Raw genomic sequence first — 10,585 nt, 5'->3', positions numbered from 1 at the left:
ATAGACAGGTCTTTTCTGTGTTAGAGTTGTACTCACTACAGGGACTCTACAGACCTTTCACATGAAGAAAAAGCTACATAACACACAAGGGGATGGGTAATAACTGGAAAAGCATGACATGGGACCTTTAATTCATGTAATTTCATTTTTGATCAAGTGTTTATCAAAAGCTTTTGGGACAATTTAACTCTATTAATAATAATACATTTAATTTATATAGCGCTTCTCATCTGCCAAGACAAATCTCGAAGCGCTGATCTATTGTTAGATCACTAAGCAATCAGACAATGAACTTAACGTATAGCGTCAAATAAAACGTTTCCTTTTTAACATTTCAAATGCATTTGAACAGATCGACAAGGCGGAGGACTTTTTACTGATTTACCACGGCTGTCCGTAGCCCCTGCATGGCATTAGGTTGTGGGCTAGTGCGTTGATCTTCATATCTTTGGATCAGGGAAGCGCTGGTTCAACCTCAAATTGCTCCTGTGGGGATTGGACAGAGTAATGAGTGTATGTAAGTGGCTTTAGGTAAAAGCGTCTAACAAGTAACATGTCATGTAAACATTTACAAAGCAGGCCGCTCCCGGCTGTCAATGTGGCGTAAAGCAGTAATTGGGGTTCCAACATTTACAAAAAATCTATTTTGCATATGGTTTATTAAGTAGTAATCATGGCCAACACATTTGTCAAGCATACTCACAGTGTGTGAGAACTCCTCAGGGCTGCCTTTAATATTTCTTTAATCTTCAATTACGCAATTGTTTTGAATGGGATTCTGGACAAATGGCAAGGAATAGTGTCATTTCCTCTAACAGAAGTAGTTTAAGTGGCTGAAATCTAATTTTAAACTAGTCCTTTTAATTATAGGGTATAGCACTTTGCTGCCGCTAGCAAACATGAACATCAATTTCAACTTGCTTTAGTGTTAAATATTGTAATTAGGTAATGGCATGCCCCTTGCCTTTAAACAATAATAATGCCACTTTACTTCTGTAGGTATAACATTGAGCTTGTTATAGGCATGATAACGATGAGGTTAATGCTAAAGCAGACAAAGGCTCTGTTCATTCCCTACAGTGATCTGTTGTGCTCTTGTGTGTTTCTCTCCGGATGACAGAAACACACTAACCTCATTACTCTCTGAGTATCTTTCACTACAGCTCCATGTACACCTCTATGACACATGTCGACAGGCATGTTTTGCCTCAATGTTGTTGTTAGACTACAGGTTGTTGCTAAGGGAAGGAGTTTTGCGAAAGGTACATTTGACCAAGACTGCTCAGAGCAGGGCCGAATGCTTGGCCTGTGTTGGTTGCTGCTTGGAACTTTTTTAAGAACCACTCATCAAAACAACTTCACTCTCAACACCAGTTCCTTTGTTCCTGAGCAATGACCTGCCCTGGAATAGTTCTGTTACACGTTCAGGTCAGAAATACATTCTGGTTCACGGGAAAATGGCCGGTCTCTGCCATTAGGCAAGTTTGGCAACACTTTGATAACAAAATATTACAATGCATTATTATTCATTTACTTATGTCCAGCATTTCAATTAGAATTGAAAGTGTTCATTTCTTTTAGAGGCACATGTTGCTGACAATGCCTCTTTTTCACGTGAGGTTAGGAGGGAAATGCAGGACTTTGCAGCATTTATAGTTCTTACTTCAGGAACACGTTTTGAGTGGTCCTTCTTGCACAGCCACCACCTCTATTGCCAGCGAGGACGGGGTTTCAGGGCTCTGCAGACTGAATCCAGAATGGTGTCTGCAGCTGGAAACAATGACGTTACAAGGATTCTGAATAAAATGTTACGACCAAACTATTCTTCACTTCCCTGCAAAAGCAGATAGCTCACAGGAAGCAGAATCGTACCGCTTGTGTTTCATTCTGTGAAGTTAGCGTGAATTGGTTAGGGAGTGTAGCCTATTTTATTATAACCACCAGATACAAAAACAAACCTCTTCTGAATAACCAAAGAGGTTTTGTTAAAGCAATTGTTTTGTCTTGTTTTACTTTTCACCCTTGCTCTAACTGCGTCACAGAGTGCTGTTAGCCTGTACACAATGCATTCCTTAGTTCTTCAGCAGTACATCCACGTGTGAAGTAGATCAGATAAACAGTGCCTGTGATATACAAAGGACACAACGACACCAGGTTAATGATTAACCGTTAACCGACAATAACTATTTTGAACTTTTAATGCTATCAGTTAAAAAAAAGAAAAGAACCTGAATAAAACTTGGAGGAGCAGCTTGTAACTCAAAGGACGATAGCTGTTAAATTAGCTTAAACCGGAGATAAATTAGGAGCTAGACCAAGCTCCCAGAAAGTGAAATGGCCAATGTAGCAAATGTTTGTAATAACTTCGCTGTCTTAATTGAAAAGAGGCGTCTATAAATTAGCACATACCTTTCTTTCACTTAAAGGTCCCATGTCATGGCCATTTCTACTGATCATAATTCCATTGTTGAGGTCTACTAGAATAGATTTATATTTTGCAATTCTCCAAACTCACATTGGTTTCTCATACAGCATCTCTGTATAGTATGTGTATTCACTCTCTGTCCTAAACGGCTTGTTGGAGCTCCTGCCCCCCCCCTGTGAGCCCACTGTGCTCTGATTGGTCAGCTCGCCCACTCTGTTCTGATGAGTCTACCACTATGGTCTACCACCGTTACAGCGGAACATCAGTGATTATGTGTTACAATGGCGTTTGTTAGCAACCAGAAAATGACACCAGTAATGACAAACAGACGAGAATGCTGCGTGGGGTCTGGGTCCCGTGTTGGCAGGACGTTGCGCGGCTCGCTGCTGCGAGGGGCGGACAGTGTGAGCTGGGTTCATTTCCTGCTTGCTGCGTGGGGCCTGCGAGACAGCGAGACATCGCGAATGGACGCGGGAAGGGGGGGATGCTGAGGGGGCTGCAGCACCCCCATCTGCGAGGCTCCACTAGCACCCGCTTGCAGACCGTTTACTGTACATGCATAAAAACCTTCATAACACACAAGGGGACGGGTAATAACCGGAAGAGCATGACATGGGACCTGTAAGGTAAATGCTATGCACTTGCTTCATGGGCCGGATGTATTCAGAATATCATCTGAAGATCCAGGGAGGATTCAGGTATTTTTGTTGTTGACAGGCAGGCCGTTTTGCCTTTATGCCTCACTGAGAAACGATTAACATGAATGAACTGGGCCCCGCCTCCAACGCTGTATCCAGATCTCTCTATACATTCAAGGGCTCATACCCCTTCAGTTGAATCAGCAGGTGGTAAGCAAGACACAAACTCTGCTAAGGTCTTAAGGAGTTGCATCAGTTATGTTTATCAGCTATGTTAGAGATTTAACGTTAAAGGGAACGTGAGTGCACGCAAACACAGTGGCTTCAAACTGGTTGACGGGTGAACTGAGGACAAAGTACATTGCAGCTGTCCGATGCTAGTGTTGGCTCTTGTAATGGAGATGGACGTTCCCTGTTTGTGCAGCGGTAATCGTCGCAGCTGTGCAGCTAGCTAGCACTTCCACCACAACAGCTGTTAATGCTTAATATTTGGGTCCACTATGGGTCAGAATTACTTTCCTTAATTTTCACCCCATAACCACATGGGGTGAGGAGGTTTGTGTTTCTGTTAAAATCACGAACCTGAAGCCAGCTGAATTTTTTCACCACTTTTTAATGAAATATCTTAAACACAAGTGAAATATTTAAAAATCATGCAAAATGAGTGACCTATCCCTTTTAATCTCCATTAACATCCATCTGTTCAGGTCTGTACAAATATCAGAGTAGCAGTCTCCCCTTTCAGCCTTGTAACCTGATTTCACATTCTCTTTGAAAATTGACTTCTTTAGTTACTATTTGATATCAGAACCATCACATTTTTATATCTCTCATCGTACCGCAGCCGAGTGCTTCTTTGTTGCCAGGGGTTCAGTCCATCAATGGAAATGTGATAATTCCTCCAGTCAACGGATGATCATTTACACAATTGCCTTATGTCGGCAGAATTTGAATATGGACGTTATTTAGTCGTCAGATAACATCCATCCCTCTGAAAATGAGTTGAGTCTTTAAATCTCCAGTCTTTGTGAGGTAACACAACAAATAAAAACACAGTAGACGTCAGAGTCCTGGTCCGATCTGTTCTTCACTAAAATGGTTTGAAGTTCAGAAAGCTTGGCTGAGTTTGTCGAGCTGTCTGGAGCACAGCGCAACACTTCTGCTTCCCGTTCAGTTAGGGTCAAACAGCAGGCCCAGTTCCACTTGGCAGTGAGAAATAGACACTCGTGGCGCTGCAGCTTGACATATTTTTATCTTCTACTTCAGGAGCCACTGATTCACTGAGGAAGAGAGGAGAAGGAGGATAATTAGCACTCAGAGGATAAGCAGTGTGGAATAAAACACACAACAAAGGGGCGCCTCAGGTTTCAGAAGTTGTGAGACAAAGAAAGAAAGAGAATGTGTGCGTGAAAAAGGATAATGAGAGACAAAGGTATGCAGAAAAGAGACTAAAACTATGCAAATTCCAAACTTTTTTACTAAATCCAAGCAGGGTGAAAAAGTAAGAAAAGTATGTCAGTGAGTACAATGCATTTTACTGTTGACAACCACTATATTCCCAAACAAATGACGCAGTCACCTTAAGGGGCTTTCACAAACTTCAAGATTCAAAGGTTTTATTGTCATAAGCAGCGTCTATAAGCAGTTGACATAAGACCAAGTCTATTTGCCAGCCTACAGTATAAAGCACTATTGTGAACCTGGAAATGTTGAGCACCCCACATTTAGATTTTAGAAATGTAAAATAGGGGTCACCAGAAATTAGGTACTGTCCAATTCTAACTTGCATATTAGCAAATTGCGTAATCAGCATAAATTGTTTTAATTAGCATTTTTACACAGATTAGTTGAATACTCAATTCTGATTGGTCCATTTGGACATTTCAGAGGTTGTGAATACTCATCATTTCAATGATGACTCAATCATAAAATGACTGTTGCAAACGAAAATCAAGGGACTATGTGCAGTCATATCAATCCGCAGAAAGAAGTCCGATCGATTTAACGTCAGCAAAACATTGTTTTCATCTATCTACAAACACTACGCTGTGGTTCCAGCGTACCCCATTTTTTTTTTCAGCAGAAGCGATGTGAAAATGTTTCAGTCAATACAATAATTTGTTATCAATATTGTGAGTCAAGTCGTTGGTTTATGTGTGTTTAATATGTGGCTGTGTAATAAGCAGGATAATGTTTTACAGGAATTGGCAATATTTCAACAACAGCTTGGACGATTTGGACGATATTGGGGTGGTTTTGTGGATTATTGGGGATGCTGAATCAATTTTGACCAAGTCATCATTCAAAATAGCTGTGTAAACTTCAATTTTGAAGATACTTATTTGCTTAATATATTTCACCTGAATTTCAGAATGAAGAGAGCTCAATAAAGAAAGAAACTAGAAAATGCATTTCCTGCTGAAAATGCGTGCGAATGCTGTAAACTGTGTACATTTGTTGCTGAATTTAGCTGAAAATGCAGAAAAAGCTGAATATGTTATTAGTTGAATGGTCTCTGTAGCTGCTTAGAAACCAAGTAAGTGTGTTGCTGAACTTAGCGGAGAAATGCAGAAAAGTGAAATGATTTTAATCAAAATTGTTACAGCTCAAATCTGGTGGCAGTATATGCCGTGAACTTGTTTGCGGCCTGCCAGTAAACCCAAAGCAGAAGAAGAAGAAGTGACGTCAGCGGCTTCAATTGCCTAATCCTCCCTCAGGGACTTATTCCGGTGTGAACGCAATATGCTCTTTAGTTCCGGGAACTAAAGAGTTCTGATGAACTAAGTACTGGGAACTAAGTACGGCAAAGTACTTTGTGTGAAAGCGCCAATTTACAATGGGCCTTACATGTTGAAAGTCTTTGTCACTTCATGCCCTCAAGAGGCATTTTGTTTAACTGTTTTGCTTAATCTTTTTACATTTTTCAACGTAAGAGAGGTTTTCCTACAATTCAAGCATACAATTATGTCCCAGGAGTGTAGGGTTCGGGAATTATGGCAGTTTAAAAAGAAAAATGTAAGGCGAATTTCAAGCTCTCCTCCACTCTAGCTGTGACATCACGCGCTCTAAGCCTTAACACTAATGTTAAAATCTGAAGAAAGCAAGGCAAGGCAAGGCAAGTTTATTTATATAGCACCTTTCAACACAAGACAATTCAAAGTGCTTTACAAAAATGAAAGACATTAAGAGCATTACAAAACATATTATAAAATGATATCTAGAAACACTCATTTAAAAGCAATGATATAAAATGACATTTAAAAACACTCATTTAAAAGCAAAGATAAAAAGCAAAGATAATAAAAGTTACAGTGCAGTTTAAAATATGAATATATCAATTAAAAGCAGCGGCAAAAAGAAAAGTCTTCAGCCTGGATTTAAAAGTAGTAAGAGTTGCAGCGGACCTGCAGGTTTCTGGGAGTTTCTTCCAGATATTTGGAGCATAATAACTGAACTTCTCCATGTTTAGTTCGGACTCTGGGGACAGAAAGCTGACCAGTCCCTGAAGACCTGAGAGTTCTGGATGGTTCATAATTTGGCAGGAGGTCAGAAATGTATTTTGGGCCTAAACCATTCAGTGCTTTATAAACCAGCAGCAGTATTTTGAAATCATTTATTTGACACACAGGAAGCCAGTGTAAAGACTTCAGAACAGGAGTGATGTGATCCACTTTCTTAGTGTTAGTGAGGACTCGAGCAGCAGCGTTCTGAATGAGCTGCAGCTTTCTAATAGATTTTTTAGTGAGACCTGTAAAGACACCATTACAGTAGTCCAGTCTACTGAAGATAAAAGCATGGACAAGTTTTTCCAGATCCTGCTGTGAGATTAGTCTTTTAATCCTAGATATGTTCTTTAGGTGATAGTAGGCTGATTTAGTAACTGTTTTAATGTGACTGTTGAAACTCAGGTCAGAGTCCATGACTACACCTAGATTTCTGGCTTTATCTGTTGTTTTGAACATTGCAGACTGAAGCTCAGCGCTAACTTTTATATACGTTCTGCCTTGGCTCCAAAAACCATTACCTCAGTTTTATCTTTGTTTAATTGGAGAAAGTTCTGACACATCCAGTCATTGATTTGTTCAATGCACTTACTCAGTGTTTGAATTGGAGCATAGTCTCCTGGTGAAATGGTTATGTAAATGTGTGTGTCATCCGCATAGCTATGGCCACTTATTTTGTTGTTTTTCATTATCTGAGCCAGTGGTAGCATGTAGATGTTAAAGAGAAGAGGCCCCAAGATGGAGCCTTGAGGAACCCCACATGTCATATTTGTCAACTCAGATGTGTATTTACCTATAGAAACAAAGTTGTTTCTGTCCTTTAAGTAGGATTCAAACCAATTTAGAACTGTTGCCAAAAGTCCCACCCAGTTTTTCAGTCGGTCTAGTAATATGTTGTGGTCAACCGTGTCAAACTCAGCACTGAGATCTAATAATACTAACACTGTGTCACGATTTTAGTTTTATGTCACGATTTTAGTTTTGTCTGTCTTGTCATGGGTTTTATTTTGCAATTCTGTTCTCCCTGTGTCTTGTCTTCCTTCCTGTGTTTGCCCTCCTGTGTCTGATTGTCTGATTGTGTTCACCTGTTGCCCTTGTGTTTCTGCCTCCCCTGCCCAGCTGTGTCTTGTTCTGTGATTACCATTCTTTGTATTTAGTTTTGTCTTCCCCTGTGTTCCATGTCAGTTCATTGTCTTTCCTGTCCTCCATGTTGGTCACGATCAGTTTTTGTTTTGATGCTAGCTGTTTATTTTATGTCATGTTTTGTCAGTCATCAGCTTTATAAAATAAAGCTCGCCTTTTGTTCCTTGACCTTTTTGCCTTTTTTATTCTGCATTTGGGTCCTACCTTTTTCCCGAATCCTGACACACTGAAGTTCTGCCACTGTCTGTGTTTAAGTGGATGTCATTGAAGACCTTTACAAGAGCAGTATCAGTGCTGTGGTTTGGACGAAAGCCTGCCTGGAACACATCGAAACAGTTATTTAAAGGGGACCTATCATGCAAAATGCACTTTTGTACGTCTTTTATACATGAATATGTGTCCCCGGTGTTCCAGGGAACTCACCAAGTGTCAGAAAACACAACCCTCTCTATTTTCCTCCATACCCAAATCTCTAAAAAAGGGGCTGCAACGGATCTGATAAAAACTGATCCAGATTTCAACACTGTCCTGACGTCAGGACAGTGGCGCTACGGCTATTGGGCCAACTCCACCAATCAGGAGGAGACAGCCACGGCCATTGCCGTTCGAAAGAGCTGGAGACGCTGTAGTACATATGCCAGGCCTGTAGATGGTGCTGTTCTGACATAATCTGCCCTTGCAAAAACAGAGCTAAAAAATGTCAAATTGAGCAAAATGAGGCATGGCTAAAATGCATGATCGGATTTGCGTAAAAAACTAGTTTTTTTTTCTGGGTTTTGTTTGATTTTAAATAAACAAAGTCTTGGCTTTCAGAATATGAAACTTTTATTTCCAAAATCACACGATAAATACATTTTTGAAGCTTGTAAAGGGAAGAAGACAGCTCTCACTCACCACTCTGCTCTTCCGCAGCGCCGCTCCCCCTCCCTCCCTCCAGCTGACATTATGAATGTAAGGCATATAGTAATCATAGATAACACGGCAGGGTCCGTTACAGTTTGTTTTCATCTGATTTCAATTAAACAAAGTCTTAGCTTTCAGAATATTAAACTTGTCTCGGCAAATTCAGATGATAAATACAACTATGAAGCTTGTAACGGCATAATTACAAGCGGAGAACGGAGTAACTTGACGTCACAGCAGGCATAACAACAGCCGGTGTTTCTCGTGAGTGTTTTCCCCGGGAAACAGACATAATACACACAAACGCAAAATTACACAAACACACACACACGTATACACACACACTCACTCGCGAGCTTCCCCCAGACCAGTAATCCAAGCGAAAATATCTTCACTCTGTAGTATTTTGATCATTTGCTCCGCTAATAATCAATCAGATCGATGGATTCCAGAGAAGAGGAAACTTTGAAGGCCTTTTTCTCAAAATGATGACTCGGTGACAGTCATTATATAATGTGACATATTTTGCTTAATATTTGGAGTACAAAAACAATCCTGATATCATTAGAAAGCTAGGAATCTCATCTTTCCAACAGTGTATACAACTGAAAATGTGTCTTCGGGTCAATGCGACTGATTTCGTTGGAGCAGGTCACATACAGTATGAAGTAGATCTGAGGCCATGCAATGAAAAACATTTTTGAAAAATCCTGTTGGAATAATATCAAGGCAGCAGGAGGCGGATTTCAGAAGTTGAATAATGTCCTCTAGGTTTTGATCATTAATCTGATGGAATTGTGTCATGGTGTTTGAATTGATTTTAAGTGGACACGGGGACAAAACATTTGCTGTACCTGATACAGAGGCACTGACTGCTTGTCTGATTTTCTGAATTTTGGCAGGCCCTGGTGGATAGAAATTCAGAGGCTACTGACACTGGGGGGTTAGTTAGTCTGTCGACGGTAGCAAACAAGGCACGTGCGTTGTTTTTGTTTTTGGCAATTATGTCAGAGAAGAAAGACTGTCGTGCAATTTTCAATTCCAAATTATAAAAGCCAATTCTCTCTTTATAGATTTCAAAATGAACCTGGAGATTTGTTTTTCGCCACCTGCGTTCAGCTTTTCGACACTCTCTTTTTTCTGTTTTCACGGTCATGGCCTTTCTCCATGGAGATATTTTCTTGCCAGTCACTTCCTTTACCTTAGTTGGAGCAATGGCATCTATAACATTTTTAATTTTTGAATTAAAATGATCTACTAGCTCATTTACTGAGATGTTAGCAGGGGCAAGTGTGGAAGAAGAATTCTGAGTAAACATTTCCCTAGTATTTTCAGTTAAATATCGCTTTGTGGTTACCTCTTTTTGAACATTTTTGTGAACAGATATAGAGCTCTCAAAGAAAACACAGGAATGAACAGAGAGTGCAACATCAGTCACCACAACCTTTGAGATATTCAGACCCTTTGAGATAATTAAGTCCAGAGTGTGCCCCTTATTGTGCGTGGGCTCCGCCACATGCTGAGTCAGTCCATAGTTATCAAGAACACAAAACAGTTCTTTAGCCCCTCTGTCCTGGGGGTTGTCAACATGGATGTTAAAATCACCAACAAAGTCAATACACACTATAGACAGCAGTTCAGTAAAGTCATCAAAAAAGCAGAGCTCGAGAGGATTATTTCAGCTGAAGGGCCACATATTCAAAAGAAGCAAAGTTCCCATAAGATGTCTTCCTGCATTGAAGGGAATCATTGAACAAAATAGCAACTCCACCTCCTTTCTTATGCATTCTTTCCTGACTCATAAAACTGAAGTTGGGAGGTGTTGATTCAATAAGAAGGCCTCTTTACCAAGCTCCAAACTAAGTTAAATATCTCAAAAAGTGTAAATGTCATAAACAAGAAAAGTCATAGCACACATTTCCTGAAGGAGCTGAACATTTTAATATTTGAATGGTTTCTCTAGCTGAAAGTAT

The 10,585-nt window shown here is 40.2% G+C and overlaps 1 protein-coding gene across 1 annotated transcript in view; it reads right to left on the bottom strand.

Annotated features, from left to right (window-relative positions):
- Positions 1-3,658: 3,658 nt before the first annotated feature.
- The window catches only part of LOC117469268 (carbonic anhydrase-related protein 10-like), a 135,342-nt gene continuing 128,415 nt past the window's right edge, over positions 3,659-10,585 (bottom strand). The window contains exon 9 of the mRNA XM_034113663.1: positions 3,659-4,343. Coding sequence (XP_033969554.1) covers positions 4,321-4,343 — 23 coding nt within the window. The 3' untranslated portion in view covers positions 3,659-4,320. The remainder of the gene's footprint in view (positions 4,344-10,585) is intronic.

Source organism: Trematomus bernacchii, unplaced genomic scaffold (assembly GCF_902827165.1).
Source record: "Trematomus bernacchii unplaced genomic scaffold, fTreBer1.1, whole genome shotgun sequence".
NCBI lineage: Eukaryota > Metazoa > Chordata > Actinopteri > Perciformes > Nototheniidae > Trematomus > Trematomus bernacchii.
The sequence above is the reverse complement of the archived record's forward strand: the minus strand, read 5'-3'. Positions and strand labels throughout refer to the sequence as shown.